Here is a 24,063-nt window from a genome sequence, read left to right as displayed (position 1 = left end):
GATCGAGTCCCACGTCTGGCTTCCTGCATGGAGCCTGCTTCTCCCTCTGCCTGTGCCTCTGCCTCATTCTCTCTCTCTCTCTCTCTCTCTCTGAATAAATTTAAAAAATAAATAAATAAATAAATAAATAAATAAATAAATAAATAAAATAAATATTTTAAAGATAAAAATATAAAATTTAAAAAGTCATAAAAAGGATGCCTGGTTCCTCCAGAAATAACCACTATTAAATTTGTATATCCTCCCAGATATTTTATATGCATATGTAAATGTTTCCCCTAATTATATAATCATGCTATGCATCCAATTTTCTAGGACTTGTTTTTTCATTTAACAATATAATTTTGTCTCTATATACAAAGCACTCCCCTTAAATACCACATTGTATTTTATCATAGACTATACTTATGTGATTATTTTCCCAATGCTGCCAATATTTATGTGATTATTTTCCCAATTTCCATCAAACATACATGCACTGATATCTGCATATTTTCAGAGTATTCTTTTGGATTAATCCATGGTTCTCTAAGAATATAACAGAAACATGAAAAAAATTATTAAACATACTTTTAAGCTACCCAAAGAATATCTGATTCTGTAAGTCTAAAGTTGGGCCCCTAAAGCTTCCTAAGTATCCAACAGAATTGAATAAACTGAATAAACAATTAGATGTGGAATTGCTCTGTCGGAATGCATAAGAGTGCATGTTCACCTTTGCATATGAGACATCACGATACTGTCAAGTTATACTCCTACAAATGGCAAATGACAATGTACATTTCCACCATACTCTCCAACATGGGACATTCACCTTTACTGATTTCTGTCAATCTACTATGTCAAATGGCATCATTTTATTTGCATTTACTTAAATGAGAGATATTGAGCATCCTTCCCTATATTTAGTGGTCATTTATATTTCTTCTTCTATTAATTGCTTACTGATATAGTCCCTATATTAAGATTAGTAAAATCTTTTTCTTTAAGATTTTACTTATTTATTCATGATAAATATATATATAGAGAGAGAGGCAGAGACACTGGCAGAGGGAGATGCAGGCTCCATCCCGGGTCTCCAGGATCGCGCCCTGGGCCAAAGGCACGGGCTAAACTGCTGAGCCACCCAGGGATCCCAAGATTAGTAAAATCTAGTTTTTGATCAGTAAGATAGTGTGATGTGATCTGAAATATTACAACTAATTTTTCACCATTGGTTGAACCAATTTATTTTGTTGATGGTGTCTTTTGCAATACAGAAAATAACTTGTATCTTTTTTTTTTTTTTTAAGATTTTGTTTATTTATTCATAGAGACACAGGAAGAGAGAGAGAGAGAGAGAGAGAGGGAGGCAGAGACACAGAGAGAGGGAGAAGCAGGCTCCAAGCCCGACGTGGGACTCGACCCTGGGTCTCCAAGATCACACCCCAGGCTGTAGGCGGCACTAAACCACTGCGCCACCGGGGCTGCCCAATAACTTGTATCTTGTTTACAAAGACTTTTACCATTCCAAAACTATAGGAATTAAAAATTTTACTCATTTTTTTTAGTACTGTACTGCTACTTTTATTTCAATATAATGTTTAATCTTGCATCCATCTGGAATCAGTTATGATGTAGTAGTTGAGAGAATGATTCAACTTTATTGTTTTCCAAATGGTTAGCCTGTTTACATTCTAAAATAACCTTCTTAAATAAGTTACGTTTTAATCACTGAATGAGAAGCCATCACTACCACGATACTAAATTCCAAAAGGTTTTTCACTCCTTTCTCCAGTGATGTATCTGTACCAGTATGATAATGTTTTACTACTTCAACTTTAGAACACATTTAGTAACTGGAAAAGTTATTCCAACATACCCCCATATTCCCCTTATTCTTTTTCAGAATTTCTCTATTCATCTTCAGATACATTTTCAAGAACTTTAAAGTCATTTGTAAGGTTTACAAAAGACATTACTGTTAGGTTGGAATAACTGGGCCTCCGGACTAGTCCTACTACTATAATTTAAATAATTATAAAACTGTACAAAATATAAGACATCTTTCAGATAGGAGAAAACAGCACTCAAAAAGAAGAAAAAGAAAAAGAAAGCAAGCAAGCAAGCAAGCTCAAACAGTGAGTCCTATCACTACCCAGCTCTCTACCCTGGCACATTTTTAGACCTGGAAGAGAAAACTGGAGTCCAAATCCAGATGGGAGTGTCCAGACAGTGAATGGGCTATCATTGCACAGAGTTAGACCATCTAAGGCTTAACAAATACCAGCTGTTACAGAATTGAAAAAATAGACGCTAGGAGGTGAGCAATGCTAAGGGACAAGAAGCAGTCCTAAGAACAGAGAAGCCAGTGTTGCAAGAACTGAGAGATCCCATAAACACATCCCTAAATCCATGGTATTCAGCCAAGATGTTGGAAAAGCTTCCCCTTGAGACTAAGGATCATGTCAAGAACAAGACCTACAGTAGACTCAGCCTAAAAAGCCACACGGGAAACAGTCTGAAGTCTAAGTCCTACCACTTTAGGGAACTTAAACACCTTGGACAGATACACATTAATAAAACGTAAAACTAAGTTTACAAAGTTCAAAATGATCATTTAGTAACAACTGCCTGCTCAATCAAGAATTAATACTCCTCAGAGGAAGATAACAGCATCCAGAATCTCTACCTTTATTTATTTTTTTTTTAATTTTTATTTATTTATGATAGTCACAGAGAGAGAGAGAGAGGCAGAGACACAGGCAGAGGGAGAAGCAGGCTCCATGCACCGGGAGCCTGATGTGGGATTCGATCCCGGGTCTCCAGGATCGCGCCCTGGGCCAAAGGAAGGCACTAAACCGCTGCGCCACCCAGGGATCCCTCTACCTTTATTATTCAAAATATTTAGGCAGAAACCATTTGATATATATAAGAAAAATGTGATCAATAGTGGGGAAAAAAGACAGCCAATAGGAACTGAACATAAGATAGCCAAGATAACCTTAACAGACTCATTAAAATTATTTGACTTGGATCACACTAAAGTTAAAAGATTTTAAAAAGGAAGTGCTATCTGGCCCAGCATTGTTTTACTAATGACTTTTCCTTTTGTTCAGGTCTCCTTTAGGTCCCTCGGCAGAACTTGAAAGAATTTCTTCTTCTAGAGTACCATACACTTCTTGTTAAATTTATTTCTATTTTTGTTGTTTGATATTTTAAGTGGGAACCTTCCTTCCTTCAAACTTTCTAACACTGCTTAAGTAAGAGTTACTGGGGTGTTTTTCTATAATAACTTTGTGATTTAGTTCTACAATTGTCTTATTCTAACAAGTTTTGTTTTGTTTTAATCAATTGGCTTAAGTTTTCTGGGTATTACTGATAAGCAAGAACCATTCTGCCTCCTTCTTTCCAACACACGTATACATACATCCTCTATAATTATATATTTAATATCTAGAAGTGGTGATGAAGGGCTTCCACTTTATACCTAATTTTAATGGGAATGTTTCTAATGTTTCACCATTACATACGATTCAGGCCTTTGGGTGACTAACATGTTAAGGAAGTAGTGGTTTCCAATTTCTAAAGGAAATAAGAACAGACTAAGTTTTAGCAAATGCCTATTAAGTATTTACCAGAAAGAAAAAAATTATAAGATTTCACCTAAAATATGCTAAATTATATTAATAATTCCCTCATGATGAAGGATTGCCTACATCTCAAGATTAACTCTCCCCAGTAAGAAGATTCTATTATTCTTTAATGTGCTCCTAGATTGTATTTGCTACTCTGTAATTTTCTTCCCAAAAGGTCAGTCTTCAAAAATACTTAACAGTATAAGCAATACAAAACAATTCTGGATTATTTAGTTTCAAAGTACAATTATGCAAAAAATAAGACACAGATAAAAAGTTAAGTACTAGACAGAAATTTTCCTCTAAAATCAGGAAACAAAACAAGGATACTGGCTGTCCCCACTTCTATTTAACCCAGTATTGGAAGCTCTAGCCAGAGTAGTAAGGAAAGCAAAAGAAAGATATTCAAATTGGAAAGGAAGACATAAAATATCCCTACTCACAAATGCTATAACTTATATGTAGAAACTTCTAAATATTACACACATACACACACACACACAAATCCTGCTGGAATAAACAAATTCAGCAAAGCAGCAGATTACAAAATACACAAAAATGAGTTGTTTCTATACCTTAACAATGCACATTCTGAAAAGTAAATTAAGAAAACAATTCCATTAACAGCATCAGAAAGAATAAAACACCTAGAAATTAACCAAAGAGGTAAAAGACTTGAACAAAGAAAACTATAAAACACTGCCAAAAGAAAATTAAGAAGACTTTATAAATGGAAAGGCATTCGTGTTCTTACACTGAAGGAACTAATGCTGTTAACATATCAATACTACCCAAAGCAATCTGGAGATCCAATATAATGCCTTTCAAAAACTCAAAGACATTTTCTCAAAAACAGAAAAATACATCCTAAAATTCTTATGGAATCTCAAGGGCCAAAATATTCTTGAGAAGAACAAAGTTGACATTCTTCCAATTCCTGATTTCAAAACTGATCACAAAACAATAATCAAAATAGTATGGTACTGGCATAAAGACAAACATATAGACCAAGAGAACAGAACAGAGCCCAGAAATAAATCCTCACATGTATGGTCGAAATGATCTTCTACAAAGGAGCTAAGACTACTCAATGAAGAAAGGACTGTCTCTTCAAATGGTGTTGAGAAAAAACTGGACAGCCACATGCAAAAGAATGCAAATGGACCCTTATCTTACATCATATACAAAAATTAACTCAAAAATGGATTGAAGACCTAAAAGCAAGACCCAGAACTTAAAACAATAAGAAATCACAAGGGAAAAACTTTATGGTATTGGTCTTGACAATGATTTCCTGGATTTGACAGGCAACAAAACAGAAAGAGACATACAGAACTATATTAAAAACTATGAACTAAAAGACAATCAACAGAGTAAAAAAGCAACTTACAGAATAGTAGAAAATATCTGCAAACCATATATATGATTAGAGGGCAAAATCCAGAACATATAATTATGAACTCCTACAACAAAAAAAATCAAATAACCTGATTAAACTTGGGCAAAGAGGCGCACCTGGGTGGCTCAACTCAGTTGGGCATACAACTTTTGGTTTCAGCTTAGGTCATGATCTCAAGGTCATGAGTTTGAGCCCAGTGTTGGGCTCTGTGTTGAATCTGCTTGAGATTCTCTTTCCCTCTCCCTTTCCCCCCAAAATGAATGAATACATAAGATCTTTTTAAAAGGGGGGGGCAGCAAAGAACCCGGATAGATACTTCTCCAAAGATGATACACAAATGGCCAACAAGGAAGCATATGATAAGATGCTAAGCATTATTAATCATCACAGAAATGCAAATCAAGCCACGATGAGACCCATTCACACCCATTAAAGACAGTTACCATCAGAAAATAAATGATGGCGAAAACACAGAGGAAGTAGAATACCCCCAGTGCACTACTGGTAGGAAATGTAAAATGACATAGCTGCTGTGGAAAATAGTATGGAAGTTCTTCAAAAAAATTAAAAATAGAATTCCTGTATGACCCAGCAATTCCTCTTCTGGGTATATACCTAAAAGAACTAAAAGCAGGGTCTCAAAGAGATTTGTACAACCATGTTCCAAACAGTATTATTCACAATAGTTTAAAGGTTGAAGCAACCCAAGTGTCCACTGACAAACGAATAAACATATTATATACTTATAATGGAAAATTATTCAGCTTTAAGAAGGAAATACATTCTGCTATATGGCATAATGTGAATGAACCTTGAAGACATTAGGATAAGTGAAATAAGAGAATCAACAAAAGGACAAAAAACTGGAGGATTCTACTCAGATGATGTGCTTTGGTAGTCAAAATCGCAGAGAGTAGAATGGTGTTTGCCAGGGCCAGAAGGGAAGAGGGAATGAGGAGTTAATATTTAAGAGTTTTAGTTTTACATGATGAAGAAAGTTAAGGTGGATGATGCTGATGGCGACATAACAATATGAATGCACTTAATGTACTGAACTGTATGTACTCAATAATGACTAAAATGGGGGTGCCTGGGTGGGTCAGTTGGTTAAGCATTTGCCTTTGGCTCAGGTTATGATCCCAGGGCCCTAGAATCAAACCTCACATCAGGCTCCCTGCTCAGTCCAGAGGTCTCCTTTCTGCTTCTCTCTCTCTCCCTATCCCCCTGCTTGTGCTCTCTCACTTGCTCTCTCATAAATAAATAAATAAACAAACAAACAAAATTTTTTAAAGAGTTACTCACAAAGGTATGTACACAACACATGTAATAGAAAAACTATGAAATAGGGGATCCCTGGATGGCTCAGCGGTTCAGCGCCTGCCTTTGGCCCAGGGCAGGATCCTGGAGTCCAGGGATCGAGTTCCGCATCGGGCTGCTTCCCCCTCTGCCTGTGTCTCTGCCGCACCCCCCCCCATCATGAATAAATAAATAAAATCTTAAAAAAAAAAGAAAAAAAAAACCTACGAAATAAAAGTTAAGAACATAACAAAATCCAGGGCACCTGGATCTGCCTTGTCTCAGGTCATGATCCCGGAGTCCTAGGATCAAGGCCCACATTGGGCTCCCCGCTCAGTGGGGAATCTGCTCCTCACCCCACTCTCATCCTCCCTTCTCTCAACGTAAGTAAACAAAATCTTTTTTAAAAATAATGAATACTTTAAAAAAATAATAATAATGAATAAAATCCAAGTTGGAACTGACCTTGGCAAACCACTGAATTAATTCCATTATTTAAATGAAAATACACAAAAAAAAGAACTTTATAGATATAAAATAAGAAAATGCTCCACTTATCTCACACCTTAACTAAATTAATTCTTCAAGTTAGTAAATCCTCTCAAGCATGCTCATCAAAGATGGAAAAGAACGTCAGCCACTGTGGATATAGGCTGGAGAACACCGGAAGTCTCTAATGAAAAAAGCAGCAGGGGTCCCCATCAATGCCCAGGGGAAAAAAAAAAATGACGTGGAGGCAGTCTGCATAGACCTACCAGATAAAAGCCTCAACGCAGTTGTTAGTAACATATTTAAAGAAATCAGTCCCAAATATAAATATTAAAAAACTTCCTAAGTTATTCTAATAAAAAAGAAGGAAGTATTTTAAAGACTAAGTAAAATCGGCTATTAGTAAGAAAACAGGTAGACCGTTTGTCCGCACTGAGAATCATTCTTTCAGGCCCATTTCACTCTCACTAGGTTTCACAACAAGCAAATCAGGCAACATATTACTATGATCACCAAACTTAACAGGCCATACACCCGTCTTCCAAATCAACAACAGAAAGACAACCCAATTAAAAATGGAAAAGGGAGATGCGAATAGCCGTTTCTCCAAAGATATGCAAACAACCAATGAGCACATGGTAAGATGTGTCATTACTCATCACAGAAACGCAAATCAAAAACCACAAGGTAACAGTTCAACCCACTAAGAGTTGTAATAAAAAAAATTCAAAGGGTGCCTAGCTGGGTCAGTGGGATGAGCATACGGCTCTTGATCTCAGGGTCATGAGTTCAAGCCCCATGTTGTTGGGTGCAGAGGTAACTAAAAAATAAACTTAAAAAACTTTTTAAAAAATGAAAAATAGGAACAGAACACCTGGGTGGGTCAGTGGTTTAGCACCTGCCTTCGGCCCAGGGCGTTATCCTGGAGTTCTGGGATCAAGTTCCACATCAGGCTCTCTGCATGGAGCCTGCTTCTCCCTCTGCCTATGTCTCTGCCTCTCTCTCTCTCTCTCTCTGCCTATGTCTCTGCCTCTCTCTCTCTCTCTGTAGCTCTCATGAATGAATAAATATTTTTTCTTAATGGAAAATAATCATCGGTGAAGATGTAAAGGAACTGTAGTCTTCATACACTGTGGGTGGGAAGGCATGATGGTACAGCCACTTTGGAAAACAATTATTCCTCGAAAAGTTAAAATTGCCCTTTGAACTAGTGATTCTATTCCTAGGTATATACACAAGAAAAAACACAGCCACACAAAAACCTGCACATGAATATTCACTGTAACAGTATTCATAATGTCCAAGAAGTGGAAAAACCCAAATGTCCATTAACTAATGAATGGATAAATAAAATGTAGTTTTATCCATACCATGGAATATTTCCTGGCAATAAAAATAAAAGGAAGTTCTAATGTATGCCACAACACGGATGAACCTTGAAAACATTATGCTAAGTGAAATAAGCCAGTCACAAAAGACCACAGATTCTATGACTCTCTATATAAAATGTCCAGTCCAAGAAAATCCATAGAGAGACAAAGACAAATCAGTGGTTGCCTCGGATGGAGAGTGACCACTAATAGGCCAAGGATTGGGGGGGCAGGTGATGATGAAAATATCCTAAAACTGACTGCAGTGATGGCTGAACAACTCTGAATATATTTAAAACCACTGAATTATAAACTTCATCTTTTTAAATTTGAGTATAGGTTCACACACATTACATTAGTTTCAGGTGCAACACAATGATTCAACAAGTTTGTACATTTTAAGATGCTCACCAAAAGTGTAGCTCCCATCTGTCACCAAACAACACTATTACAATATCATTGACTATATTCCTTATGCTGTGCCTTTAATCCCCATGACTCACTCCATAACTAGAAGCCTGTATCTCCCATTCCCCTTTACCTATTTACCCATCTTCCCACCCCTTCCCCTCTAGCAACCATCAGTTTATTCTCTGTATTTATAATTCTGATTCTATTTGGATTTTTTTAGATTCCACATGACTGAAATCATATGGTTTTGTCTTTCTCATTTCTCTTACTTCACTTAGCATAATACCCTCTAGGTCCATCCATATTGTTGCAAATGGCATGATCTTGTCTTTTTTTTAAATGATCACATACTATTCCATTTTGTGCGTATTTCACATCTTCCTCACCCATTTGTCTACTAATGGACAGGGAGACTGATTCCATATCTTGGCTGTTATAAAGAATACTGTACTAAACAAGAGAGCAGGGCAGCCCCGGTGGCTTAGCGGTTTAAGCACCGCCACCTTCAGGCCACCTTCAGGCCTGGAGTCCCAGGATCAAGTCCCATGGTGGACTCCCCGCATGGATCCTGCTTCTCCCTCTTTCTTTCTCTCTCTGTGCTTCTCATGAATAAATAAATAAATAAAATTTAAAAAATAAATAAACAAGAGAGCATTTATCTTTTCAGATTAGTGTTTTCATTTTCTTTGGGTAAATACCTAGTAATGGAATTATTAGATCATATGGTAATTCTGTTTTTAATTTTCTGAGGATCCTCCACACGGTTTTCCATGGTAGTTGTACCAATTTACAATCTCACCAACAGTGTACAAAAATTCCTTTTTCTCCAAATTCTGGCCAACACTTGTTATTTCTCATCTTTTTTATTTTAGCCATTCTGACAGGTTTAAGGTGATATCTCATAGTGATTTTGATCTGCATTTCTCTGATAGGTAGTGCTGAGCATCTTTTCACATCTGCTGGCTATCTTTAGGTCTTTGGAAAAATGTCAATTCAGGTCCTACATCCATTTTTTAATTGGATTGTTTGGAAATGTTGGTGTTGAGTCGCATAGCTTCTTTGTATATTTTTGGACATTAACCCCTTAACCAGATAGGTTAGATATTTGCAAATATCTTCTCCCATTCAAGTATGTTACCTTTTTGTTTTGTTAATGGGTTTCCTTTGCTCTGCAAGGCTTTTTATTTTGAGGTAGTTCCAATAGTTTATCTTTGCTTTTGTTTCCCCTGCCTTAGGAAACGAAACATACCTAGAAAATGTTGCTATGGTCCATGTTCAGAGAAAATACTGCCTAAGCTCCTTTCTAGGATTTTTATGGTTTTAGAGCTCATATTTAGATCTTTTTTTTTTTAAGATTTTTATTTATTTATTCATAGAGACAGAGAGAGAGAGAGAGAGAGAGAGAGAGATGCAGAGACACAGGCAGAGGGAGAAGCGGGCTCCATGCAGGGAGCCCGACATAGGACGATCCTGGGTCTCCAGGATCACACCCCAGGCTACAGGTGGCACTAAACTGCTGCGCCACTGGGACTGCCCTCATGTTTAGATCTTTAATCCGTTTTGAGTTTATCTTTGTAAATGGTGTTATAAGTGGTCTAGTTTCATTCTTTTACATTAAACTGTACACTTCAAATGGATGAGTTCTATACATGTAAAATATATCTCAATAAAGCTGTAAAAACTATACACAGTAAAATGACAGAGTACTATTTCCAAATATGCCATATTCATGAGCTATACTGAAACTATTTAATATTTGTAAACCCCATCAAAATGCTGTAACAGGATCCAAAAAGCCCAAGCCTTTAAAATGCAGGATCATTTAATTATAAGACTAATGAAATGACCCAGCTGAACTTGGGGCAGAGAGGACAGGAGCCAACTGCAGTTATACTACACCTAAATTCTAGTGTTGTGGGAGGCATTATCACAGTTCCATTGTAACAGTTAACATCTATATACAGTGTTCCCTTAATTCCAGGACCTATTCCAAGAGCTTCATATCTACTTTTCTCAAAACAATTTATGAGGATACTAAGGAGATGTCAAGATTCTCTTGTCCAAAAGCCACATGACAGTTGGTAGTCTGAAAATTCAAAACCCAAGTCTTACTCCAGAGCTTGCATTCTTAACTGATATATCAATCTCCCCTATACACAAAAAGCTGGTAACTCATTTGAACTTGATCATCACCCTCCTCCTCCATGGTTTATGTACTACCCAAGTAGATTTATTACAGCAGAAAATATTTATAAAAACCTATCACACATAACAAAATATTCACATTCTATGTACCTTCTGTATTACTGACTGTTGGCTCAGGAGTGATTCTCCCATCATGAATATTAGAGCTCTCCTCATCGGCATATACTATATGATCATCTTCTCTATTTTCTGGCCACTGCGGTACCTCTCTTGTGTCTGTTGAGCAGCTGCATACATCTTCATTCTTGTTGAAGTATCTTTGTAGCCATCCTGGCACAATATTCTTAACAGATTCTGTAACCCTGCTAAGAATACCCTGTTGGAGGAAGAAACACATAAGGTAGTTTTAGAAATTTATCTTTTTAAATACATACCTTACAAAAAGCCATTATCAAGCAAAACATGACTACTTCCGACTAAAGTTTTCTAAAGTTCATTTACTTGCCTTAATGCTGACATGATGGTATTCTACAAATTCTACAGACATTATGAAATTCCTACTTTTCTTTCTTCCATATGGATAGATCCATGAGTCCGTAACTGCCCCAAATGGCCTTATATTCTAACCCTTTAAAAACTCCAACAGACCATCAATAAGCCATATACTCTTTAGATCAGTGCATTAAAAGAAGCAACACTTCCTTTCTAACCAGAGCCCAGCAGAATGGCTCCCGTAAAGAAGGGTGGCAAGAAAAACACCGTTCTGCCATCAATGAGGTAGTGACCAGAGAATACACTATTCACATTCACAAGGGCATCCATGGGGTGGGTTTCAAGAAGCTGCTCCTCAGACACTCAAAGAGATCCGGAAATTTGCAATCAAGAAAATGGGAACTCCAGATGTACACAATGATACCTGGCTCAACAAAACTGTGTGGGCGGAAGGAATAAGGAATGTTCTGTATCGTATCCATGTGTGATCGTCCAGAAAAGCGTTAACAAGGATGAAGCTCTATATGTTGGTTACCTATGTACCTGTCATCACTTTCAAAAATCTACAGTTAATAGAAGAACTAATCACTGATTGTCAAAGGTGACAAAAAAAAAAAAAAGCAACATAAACAATACATTCAACAGCTTCCCCAAGCAATTATTTTTATTGCACGTTAAGAAAGAAAAAAAATTGGACAAATAAAAATGAGAGTCTTTTTAAGACATATAACAATCCAACGCAATAAACTCAATAAATAACCTAAGATTTTTTTTTTTTTTTACCTAAGATTTTTTTGATGGGAAAACTTTTTTATATCAAATGTTGTCTGAAGACCTGAGGAATGAATTTTATTATGACAACTATTAAAGGGAGAAAAAAAATGTGGTACAACTATCGGTACTATTAACACTTATTGTAGCTTTGTTATGTGCCAGGCACTGTCCTAAGCAATTTGCACATATTAAATTCAATCCTCACACTAATTTTATGAAGCTGATACTAATAATGTCACTTTACTGATGAAGAGAAACAATAAAGTTTTAAGTAATTTGCCCAAGGTACAAACACAACTACTATGGTTTATCTAAGTAAAGTAAAAGGATGGGCTTTGGGATTGATAGGACCTAGGATAAAGTTTGAATACGTCCCCATACTTTGATTTATTCTAGGTAAAATAACAATAACACCCCCTTCAACCTGAGAAGGAATCATGAGTATCAAATGATAATGTGAAAACACTTCACATTTCCAAAATATGAAGAAACATATACTTGATAATTTTATTACTAATAAAGAAAAAAACTAGCAGAAACAAAATGGGGTGAGATAACCAAGTTTCGGCAAGGATTTCTTTCACAAATAGCATTAGCAGGATTTCTAGATAAAGAATCAAAGGAGGAGGGGATCCCTGGGTGGCTCAGCAGTTTGGCACCTGCCTTTGGCCCAGGGCGCGATCCTGGAGTCCCAGGATGAGTCCCGCATCAGGCTCCTGGCATGGAGCCTGCTTCTCCTCTCTGCCTGTATCTCTGCATCTCTCTCTGTCTATCGTGAATAAATAAATAAAATCTTGAAAGAAAAAAAAAAGAATCAAAGGAGGGAAAACATGAACTGGCAGGTACAAAAAACAATGGTTAAAAATCAAGGCAAAACAGGGGATCCCTGGGTGGCTTAGTGGTTTAGTGCCTGCCTTCGGCCCAGGGCACGATCCTGGAGACCCAGGATCGAGTCCCACGTCGGGCTCCCTGCATGGAGCCTGCTTCTCCCTCTGCCTGTGTCTCTGCCTCTCTCTCTCTCTCTCTCTCTGCATCTCATGAATAAATAAAATTTCTCTAAAAAAAAAAAAAAAAGTAAAAATCAAGGCAGAATATATATATATATATATATATATATATATATATATAAATCTACTCTGAAAGCTAACCCAACACAAAGAGGCCTTGAAATATCCTGTCAACAAAAAAGAAGACACTTCTAATACTGGCACTTGAATAGCATTTTCTCTACTGTTTGAAAGGTATAGGTAACAACTGGGAAATATGTAATTATTTTTCCATGTATTCTCCAAACAGAAACTGAGAACCAAACTACAACGATATAAGCTCCCCAGCAATACAGGGGAGCCAACAGCCCTATAAAATACTTCCTACTGAAAAGCACAAATTCACTGTTCCCCTTCTCAATTCTAATGTTACACAGTATTAGTTTCTTTGGAAAGAAAAATTATGTATCTACATCTGTGATGTAGTATTTATAAAAATAAACATATACTATTTATTATTTTTACTGTTATTTATACTTAAATATTTATTTACCCCCTCCCTATATATTTCAAAAGACTGGAAAGTGCTTACAAGATATGACATTAATAAGACTTGGAAAAAAAAGAGGGACACCTGGGTGGTTCAGCAGTTTAGCGCCTGCCTTTGACCCAGGATCAAGTCCCACATCGGGATCCCTGCATGGAGCCTGCTTCTCCCTCTGCCTGTGTCTCTGCCTCTCTCTCTGTGTCTCTCATGAATAAATAAATAAAACCTTAAAAAAAAAAAAAAGACTTGAAAAAGAGACACATACTTGATATGAAGCAGTAAGTTAGCTAAAGCATGATAGCAAGAATTTAATGTAAAATTAAGGTTTGGGGTGAACTTCTAAGGTATTAGGCTACTAAAAGTATCAGAGATTCCCTCTGATTCCTACTCACTTAAGAGGGCAAGTACAGGGGATCCCTGGGTGGCGCAGCGGTTTAGCACCTGCCTTTGGCCCAGGGCACGATCCTGGAGACCCAGGATCGAATCCCACATTGGGCTCCCGGTGCATGGAGCCTGCTTCTCCCTCTGCCTGTGTCTCTGCCTCTCTCTCTCTCTCTCTCTGTGACTATCATAAATTAATTAATTAATTAATTAATTTAAAAAAAAAGAGGGCAAGTACAGGGCACTGGGGTAGCTCAGTCAGTTGTGCATCCACCTTTGGCTCAGGTCATGATCCCAAAGTTCTGGGATCAAGCCCTGAGGCAGGCTCCCTCTCCCTCTGCTCCCCCTCCACTCTAGCTCACTCTGTCTCTCCAATGAGTAAATTTAAAAAATTTTTAAAAAGGGGGCAAGTACAGAACAACTTAAAATTAACACCATACTTCATCCAAGGCCATATATCGGGCAGCATTAAGTATTGTGGAAAAATAATAAAATTGAAACAGTCAAAATGGATAAAATAAAACTCACTAAAGCTCAAGAACTTTGCTTGGTCCTTCCCTTTTTTAAACTAAAATTTTACCATCGTATCTGATCACAGCCCACAGCTGTTCTGGTGGCACAATGAAGGGCAGCATGAAGAGTGTGACAGTAAAAAGAAATATAGGTGATAAAACTGACCCGGAACCATTATAAAAAACCAACATCCTTAAATTCAGTATACCCCTGTAGGGTAAACGACCCTAAGGCAACCACAAAAATTAAGAACAGTGTACTCTCGTGCAGTGGTTCCCATAGGGTGGTCCCTTTACTGATAACCTCAGCATCCCCTCAAGCTCTATCCCAGCCTAGAAGCAGGGCTCACCTGTTTTATTTTTTTTTTTAATTTTTTTTTTTTTTTTTTTATGATAGTCATACAGAGAGAGAGAGGCAGAGACACAGGCAGAGGGAGAAGCAGGCTCCATACACCGGGAGCCCGACGTGGGATTCGATCCCGGGTCTCCAGGATCGCGCCCTGGGCCAAAGGCAGGCGCCAAACCGCTGCGCCACCCAGGGATCCCCGGCTCACCTGTTTTAACACACCCTCCCAAGTGATTCTAAATGCTAAAGTTTGAGAACCACCGTTCTAGTTTAAGAGATTAGGAAATTAGATGCATTTCAGGATATTACAATACATCTTAGGGAAAAGGTCCCTCTCTAAGGGGAATAAAAATTATGTATACTTTAAGTCCTAAAAGATCTGGAAAACATATATATGTGGAACACTAGTCAGATAGTTATTAAAATATATCATAAGATATTCTATAATCAAAAAAAAAAGATATTCTATAATCAATCAGAAAAACAAAAATTTTTTAAAGATTTATTTATTTATGAGAGAGAGAGAGAGAGAGAGACAGAGACAGAGACACAGGCAGAGGAAGAAGCAGGCTCCATGCCAGGATCCCGACACAGGACTCGATCCCGGGACTCCAGGGATCCTCATGTCATACGAGGTTAACTACAACATAAAGTTTAATCTAAAAGACAACCCTATTTCCATGATTATATTATCAAATACATCATACCATTACTATCAATTTTGTAAATATCTACTTCATAATATCAACTCTGAAAATCAAACCAGCAGTACATAAAAAAAAAAAACCTACCTTTAAATCTATTTTAATAAGTTAAAGACTTATTTAACACACTTTTTTACAATAAATAACCAACTACTAGATGTTAGAATTTTTTTGAATTGCTAGGGAAAACAGAAATCTGATTATGCACAGAACTGGGTAGGCTATAAACAGATAAGGGACTTTGTCTATCAAATAGACTTGGGAGAGATACATCCCTGCCTGGCAATTTTTAAGAGTTTTGAAGACCAAAGGATACTTTAGCCACTAACTGGAAAAGTGAGAAAGAGTGAGGGAACTAGAAAAGGGGAAAAGTCACTTTCGTATGGAAGTGAAAGCTCCTCTGATGCCATTACTAAAGAACGTCTATTACATTTTCAGTTGTTCTTGAGAGAAAATGTTTCAAGTCTTCATGGGAATGAGGCAAATCAGCTTCCTACATGGCTGTGGAGAAAAACTACTTCATGATATTAAGAGGGGAGAACAAAACCTGATAGGGAAAAAGAAGTACATGGAGTAAAGGTCTACTGAGGTGTGAATATTCAAGTCCTAGTTTACCAGGTTAATTTCTCTACATTCAGAGACTTCGGCAAAACTGCCACCATTATAATTTGATGTCAGTTTTCCTACAGAAAACCTTCTCTGATCCTCCAAGTCTGGGATAGTCACCCCCTAAGTGCACCAAAAGTGCCCTTACTTCATACAGGGTGGCAATCTGTCAAACAGGATTAATCAGTCTGTCCATCGGCTCCACTAGAGCATCAACTCTGTGAGGACAGGCACCAGATCCGTACAGAGCACAGATTAGTTGACACGCTGCTTTAATTTATCTACAACTGCAAGGAAAAAAAAAAAACGTATTCACAACTGCATTGCTCAACCAATCTTATGCCCACATTAGAACTGGGCATAAGACTGGGCATTGACAGGCTGCTAAAAAGAAGTTCAGCAATTCTAGTATTCAAAAATAAAAAATACATTTTCTTAGTGTAATAATTTCACCTTACAAAAATATAATTTGTTGCCACTAATAGCCCTTCCTTTAAGAAAACAATTTGTGAAAGATATCCAAGAGTACAGGAAAACTAAACCATTCCCTGGAATGACAAATACTAAAAGCCAACTAAATGAAGAAAGCAGAAAGCAGAAAGGTAGCCAAAGAAAGCAAAATTAATGGAGGGCTTAGAAAAATCAACAAAACAAATGGGGCATTAAAATCTTAAAAACACTCCTTGTAACCCTAAAGCAAAGTCTACACTAGATAATCATAAATAATGAAGTTAATTTCAAGGATTAAGATTGAATTTTTAAATGTGGACTAGTTAAACTGAGTTTTTTCTTTCTCTCCAAAAAGTAAGTTTTTCATTTGGCAAAACATGGCAAAAAAAAAAAAACGTCCAAAATGCCACTGATATTTACAACAAATTATTTGAGGACCAGAAGTAAATCCAATTCAACGCTAAATATACATTAAGACATTCAATGTGTAGGACTCTATGACTATGTTAGTTTTTCAAATTAATTTTACCTGAGTTCAAGGATTAATGAAAGAGGGTAGAGGTGGGGCAAGGCTCTTCTATAATCCTAATTTAGAACTCGTTTGCATTGAAAAAGACATTTTTTCTTGTATATCTTTCCACCAATTTGTAATCTCAGTATTACCAGACATCTCTCCTACAGGCCAACTCTTTAACATTACTATATTAGACTTCCTCTCCTCGGGCAGCCCTGGTGGCGCGGTTTGGCGCCGCCTGCAGCCCGGGGCATGATCCTGGAGACCCGGGATGGGAGTCCCACGTCGGGCTCCCTGCATGGAGCCTGCTTCTCCCTCTGCCTGCGTCTCTGCCTCTCTCTCTGTGTTGTCCATGAATAAATAAATAAAATATTTTTAAAAAATGGTTTAGACTTCCTCTCCTTTATAGAAGGCTCTCTATTCCTATTTTTAGCTTTCTTGACTTAAACTCTCTTTTCTCCACATTAGCCTCTATAAAGTAGTTATATGCAGATTATAAAATCTCCTTTCTCAAATAATTTCACTGAGCACTGAGTATAAATATCAAATATAATCCATCTTTGGTTTTAAAGTTTTGGAGCTCCCATTCTCCCAAATACATTGTTGTTTTGATCTAGATCTGCTCTTCGGGCTGCCTTTATTTTGTTGAGACCTGTCAACGACCTTTCCTTAGTTTTCTTCCAGGCTTCGCGTACATTCTCCTTACCCACTGAACTTCCATGTCAGTAGGTTCTCCTTTCCAAACTTTTTTGAAACTCTTACTTCACAGTTTCTCTAGTTTTCACTCTCGTTCCCTCCAAATGAAGCCAAATGAAGAAGAATAAGGGCTAAGAACCCAAGAATTCACATGAGACTTAAAGAATATCTAATTATAAAAACATCTTAAATGCTAAATAGTAAAAATCTGGATGCCATCATAATCTTTCAGTTATTTAGAGTTGTAATGTATCTATCATAACATTACTTAACTTTAATATGCAGCTATTTCCATGAGGGAAAAAAGTAATGAAGTATTCAAATTCTAATGCGGTTATATTGAATTTGATTTCAATAATCTGAATTTCACCTCCAAATCTAAGCTACTCTGTCATTATTTTACAACCTACAGATAGTCATTCAGCAGCCAAAGGTCCCCTATCCACAGTCCAAACCCTGCTAGCCACTTAAAATCCACACTTTTCATTTCTCTGCTCAACCTCAAGAGATGAAGCAAAAAAAAACCATGAGCATAAAAATTTGCTGGCTAAAAAAATTTTTTTTAACTACAAGTGGCTACAAATTTCAACCTCCTTCAAAATTCTGCCCTAATGCAGTAAGGAGAAACAGGACCTGGCTTAGTCTCTTATTTGTAGTTATCAATATCAAAGAGGTGGTATTAATAGATGATTAACAGTAATCAAACAAAGACAAAAAAACGGAATCCTTAAATCCTTTCAAACTAGCCATAGGAAATCCAATAGAGCCCAAAGCAGTTTAAGTCACTAAGTGTAACCTACAAGATTATTGTCATTTTTCTTAAATAATCAATTTGAAAACAGGATTTAAGAGTTTATTTTTTTTAATCACAGTACAAAGAAGATCAGCAAAATCAAGCAAACTGAAACATTTATAGACAAGAAAGGCACTCTGCCATCCTCTTTCTGATAGTAAAAAGAGTAAACTGTATCTTGTGGCAAGACTTAAAATCATGCTACACAACACAGAAGAATATTAAAAATACATTACAACCAGGACCACAAGGCTAAGTAGCTACAAATAAAACATTTCTAAAAACACAAGGTCATTACATCTTCCTAATAATATTCTGTGCCTAAAGAAAATGGTTTTAATTAGTGACCTCAGACCAAAGTCTTCATTTTACTTCAAACTAATATTAATATATACCAGCCTCCTCAGAGGACTTTCTGGGATATGGGGACAATCCCTGGGGTTTATTGTCATTTATTTTATTAAAAACATTGGTAAGTGGGCGCCCGGGTGACTCAGTCCATTAAGCGTCTGCCTTTGGCTCAGGTCATGATCTCAGGGTCCTGGGATGAAGCCCCAAGTCGGGTTTCCAGCTCAGCGGGGAGTCTGCTTCTCCCTCTGCCCCTCCCCTCTCCATGCTCACTAACCCGCCTGCATGCACATGCTCACACTCTCTCAAAAATAAATAAAATCTTTAAAAAAATTGGTAAGAGAATCGATAAAATACCACACACAAGACTCTTCCATCACAAACAAAAAATCTATTAAACAACTTAATACTTGGATTTATTCTCCTCTATACACTAAATGACTGACATTTCTATGAAGACAATGTGTTTGAAAATAAGTATTTGAGAGGTAGAGTTTTAAGTCCAGCCTCATCACCTGGTAAACAAGTCCCTAAATCCAATATAGGCCTATACATAAAGGGAAAAAAACTTCTACTAAAGGCAGCAAAATTCAGAGACAAACATGTAAATCAAAAGGTGGTATTTAATGGCAACAATTTCAAATGAGTCCTTACTAACTATATATATGCCAGGTCCTGTTATAAGAGATTTACTCATCTCATTTATGCCTCAAAACAATTTCCATTTTAGAGACGAATAAATTAAGCAAAGAGAATTTAAAAAACTTCTCCAAGTCCTGGCAGAACAAGGTTCAAACCCAGATGCTGTAATTCCATTACAGTACATTTTTTCCCTATCACCTATTTCCAGTTCTGTTTACACGGACAGTATTTAACATCTAAAATAAAGCAAAGAAAGATAAAAGTCAAAACTACTTAATGACTTCTGGAATGACTAAGTATTCCATGTCTAAATATTCTTCCTTTTCATAACTGAGAATACTTTTTCACCATCAGATCCCAAGTGGGACACACTTGGGGAAAATTATCATATAGGAACTACTAAGCAAAAGAAAAAAAAAATCCTAAACTGTCATATACACCAGGGTTAGGCAAACCATAGCCTGTGTGGGCCAAATTCAGCCCTCAGCCTGTTTTCATACAGGCCTCAGGCTAAGAATGATTTTTACATTTTTTAAAGGGTTGTAAAAACAAAACAAAGAGCCTGCGGCAACAAAGCCTAAAATATTTACTATCTGGCCCTTTACAAAAGTCTGCAGACTCCTATCTAACCTACTTAGTAAAGGGGTTCCCTCTTTTTTCTAAAAGAGCTAAATGCAAACACCACCCTTGTTGTAAGACAAACTACATCCAGACAGAGAAAATGAGTGGATTCCCTCAGCTCCAAAACAGAAGACAAAAACCTCTGGAACACACCCCCCCAAAAAAGGGCAAAAATAAGTAATTCCCTCTCACCAGGAGGTGGCAGTAGACTCTTCCAGAAGCAAGGTTCTGGTTTGCCCATGGGTTCAAGTTTTTTGGTGGTGGCTATTAAGAAAAGCTTGATCTCTCCAGAGCTGAATTCCTGGGCCTGACAATCTGCACAAGAAGTGGGAAGGGAAACTGAAGGGGTGACAGAAAACTAGCACCTTTTTTTAGGGACCCGTTCACTCCCAACTAGAAAAATGATACCGTTTCCTAAATGCATCTGGGCTGAGTTAGGGGGTAGGAGGCAAGTGAAAATGTTTGACTTACATTATTCAGGGCTGTTCTTCATTTTTGCTTCTACAATTCTTTAAGTTACTACCCTTCAGTTAGTTGAGTAAGACAATGGATTTCTGTCTTCAAACTTCAAGCAAGATGGCATTTTAAAGATCAGAAGTTAAAGGGGAAAAAATGTAATCTTTAGCTGTATCTCAGCAGAGCTAAACCAGAAGTCAAAACAGGAAATTACAAGTCAGTAGAACACATGCAAAAGTTGCAGGTACTGCATGACTGCACAAGCTAATTGGCCTGACACGCAATGGCAAACATCCATGAACTAACAGTGCCAAACCTCTCATTCCTATTCCTCATACACAACCGAAAACTTTGTTTTTGCCCAGAAACCCTTGGACAGTTAATTTAATAACATTAGTAGAAAACATGCCATGTCATGAAGCTCCTTGCTATTCATGATGACTCAGCAGCTAAGGCAAAACATAGAGGTGACAGCGTAAGACAGTAGACAGCAAGCAGGTGGTCTACAAGTCCACAAAAGTCCCAGCAAGAACTAAAGACAGTTTCTCTTTTAAGATTTTTAAAAACTGAGCATTTTTTCGGTATACTCGTGGATACTTTCCTTTGGTAGAGTCTGCCAATATTAAGTAACAGTCGCAGTGTTGATAAAGAAACCCCCAAACATCTTTAATCACAATCCAAAAACTAAGATGCACTTTCTTTTTCAGTTAAATGGCTAGGACAAGAAGCTGAAAGTATTTTAGAAAGGGGGAAATAATAAATCATCAAGCTCTAAAATAAAACTAAACAGCCTAAAATCATGTCAGCTCTAAGAAAACCTAGATCATAGGTATTATATTGTTAGGGCATCATCTCCCCAAAATTAGATTTTTATTTAAGTACATTTGAAAATAAGCTGTGATTGTAACTCCTGCCACCTGGAATATATTAGCTCCTTTATAAATCCTGCCCAGATTGTTCAATATATGTACTTAGAACATTTCATTTTTTTATACAGTAACTTTCTTTTAAGATCTAAGAAAGCACTCAGACATTTATTCTTCAGGAGATACATAAAGCGTGTGTGTCTAACTTCCATTCTACAAAAAGATTTGGTTAAATGGCCAATCATGTGATCTGAATTCTAATCTTAAATTTGCCTGCAAGTACCCCTGGATCCTCACAAAGAAATCTGAAAACCAACCCCTTTCTGTATATATCTGGGGAAAAACTAGTGGGAGGTATGAGTAAGTTAAGACTTCTGTCCATTTGTAGAGAGCTATTCAATATTGTAAACCACCATTTTCACTGTTAAAGATTTCTCCCGATTTTTTACTTTAAAAGCTTTGTTTTTTAATGATACAACTTAACACCATCACCAAACATTTTATTCAAAAAACCATCATCATCCCGAATAAAGCAATCCAGGAATCCTACTTTTAACAGGACGCAACAAGTTATCAGACCCTTTTTGCTATACTTTTGTGGGGTTTTTTTTCCCCCCCACAAGTTTAAGACACGCACGTACCTACCCGCACCTTATCACTGAGAAGTTTCGAAAGCGAATCTTACTAAAATAAATTTTTAACAGTTTTCTATTCGGTTCCCATAACAAACAGGTTTAAAAAAAAATCATTTTTTTCTCAAAATGGACTGTCTCCTTTACAACGAGGATAAACTCCTCTTCAAAATTTCAAACACCCACGAGTGCAACACGGTGGTTAATCAGAAGACCACCAACCTTCCTGGGTGTCAAAAGTGTACTCAAGCTTCTAGAATACGCCCCGTAATAGTAAAATATTTCGTGCATGAGATCAGGACTGGAGTCCCGGTCAACTGTGCATAACAGCCAATTCTAGCCTCCAGAATAAAATGGGGGGGAGGGGGAGGGTAGACGAGGGGAGGGAAGAGTCTCGCAGCGGAGAAAAGACGTAAGGGTGGAGAGGGACTTTCAAAATGCCCCAGGGCCTAGGTAACTCTAACCCGGTTACGGGGGGCGGGGGAGATCCAAGCGGCCGCTCTCGGATCCGACGAGGGGGCACCCGCAGGGGGGACGAGGAATTCAGAACGATGAAAACAAAGTTCTTCCACTGGCGGCGTGAAGAGCGCCCCATCCCCGCCCGGGGGCCTCGGAAGCGGCCCGCCTGGGACAGCCCCCTCCCCGCGCCCACTGAGCCGCGGGAGACCAGCAAGCGGCAGGCGCCCGGGCGGGCCTCCAGCCACCTCTTTTTCCTTTCTCCTTCGAGAGGACGTGAGTAATACCCTCAAACCCCCAATCCCCGCCAAAAACGAAAGCAATGCGCGCACCGTAGGCCTAGAATTTCTGTTCCCGCCCTACGCCCGTGCGGGGGAAAGCCCCTGGCCCAGAAGGCGGGGCGGGGGGGGGGGCCCGAACCACACGTGCGAGCCGCAAGGACGGGCCCGTCTCGGCCCACTTCCCGTCGCCACCCCGGCGGCCCGCGATCCCGCCGCCCGGCTCGGGCCTGCCCTCGGGCCCTACCGTCCGCTCCACGTGGGGCGCCCGGGCCCCGGGGCGCGCGTTCCCGACCCGCCGACACGCCGCCGCCGCCGCCGCGGGGTCCCCTACCTGGTGCTGCTGTCGCCCCTGCTGGTAAGGCTTAACCGGCCCCTGGTGGCAGCGCCGCGTCCGGATCTTGCCGCCACCGCCCCCTCCGATTCCTCCGGCTCCCGAGGCCATGGCGGGGCCTCCGCGGCTTCCCGCTTCGGGGCGGGTGAGGGGGGCGGGAGAGGCAGAGGTGGCGGCCTTAGAGCCCCCCCCGCCCGGCCCCGGCCCGAAAGTCCGCCTTCGCTGCCCACACAGCGGAGCCCAGGCACACCGGGAGCCGCGAGGTTTCGGGCAGGAGTGGAGAGAAAATGCGCGCTGGCAGCGGGGAAGGCGGTGGCGGCGGCAGAGGCCGAGGAGCTGGCTCCGGCCCGGCAGCCTCCCGCGGCCCCCCGCCTCTGTGTATGTCACGGTCTCTATGGAGATCCCCCGCGGAGGACACGGCGAGCCGCTCCAGGCGCCGCTGAGGCCTACCCCGACCGCCGGCTGATGGGGATCCTTCCGTCGCCCCAGCCGTGGCTGCCGCAGTTGAAGCCGCCGGCGCCGCCCGCCTACCCCTCCCCTCTGCGCACAGCGCCCGCCCCGCCGTCGTCGTCGTCCCTGCAGTCGCCGCCGCTATTGCGCCTATTGCCGCTGCTAAGGCCGCCGCCGCGGTCGCGAGCCAGAACGCCGTCACTCGTCGGCGCCCGACGCGCTGGCATCATCGCACCGCGACCGAGGGCTGGGCCAAGGGCGAGGGAGGGCCGCTCGAGCCCGCGCTCTCGGCCGCGCGGCACGCTGGGAAGCGTAGTTCAGCGGCTGAAGGCGAGTTCCGGGAAGGGACGACGCGGGAGGAGGTCCTGGGATCCCCGCGGGCGCCCGCGGAGGCACAAAGCCGGGAGCCCCCGCCTCTCTACCGCTCTTCGCCGTCGCCTGACGCCCTGTGG

The 24,063-nt window shown here is 39.4% G+C and overlaps 1 protein-coding gene across 3 annotated transcripts in view; it reads right to left on the bottom strand.

The window, feature by feature from the left end:
- The window catches only part of NUP153 (nucleoporin 153), a 70,780-nt gene extending 47,035 nt beyond the window's left edge, over window positions 1–23,745 (bottom strand). The window contains exons 1-2 of one of the 3 annotated variants that reach the window (XM_041771310.1): window positions 23,162–23,745; window positions 10,878–11,103 (exon numbers count right to left, since the gene is read on the bottom strand). In XM_041771310.1, the coding sequence (XP_041627244.1) occupies window positions 10,878–11,103; window positions 23,162–23,272 (337 nt within the window). In that variant the 5' untranslated portion in view covers window positions 23,273–23,745. Of the gene's footprint in view, window positions 1–10,877; window positions 11,104–16,223; window positions 16,322–23,161 lie in introns of those variants that run through there. The other 2 variants (XM_041771309.1, XM_041771311.1) reach the window with 2 other exon arrangements.
- Between the last annotated feature and the right edge of the window lie 318 nt (window positions 23,746–24,063).

The sequence above is a fragment of the Vulpes lagopus genome, chromosome 10 (assembly GCF_018345385.1).
Source record: "Vulpes lagopus strain Blue_001 chromosome 10, ASM1834538v1, whole genome shotgun sequence".
NCBI lineage: Eukaryota > Metazoa > Chordata > Mammalia > Carnivora > Canidae > Vulpes > Vulpes lagopus.
This window is presented reverse-complemented; position numbering and strand designations above follow the sequence as displayed.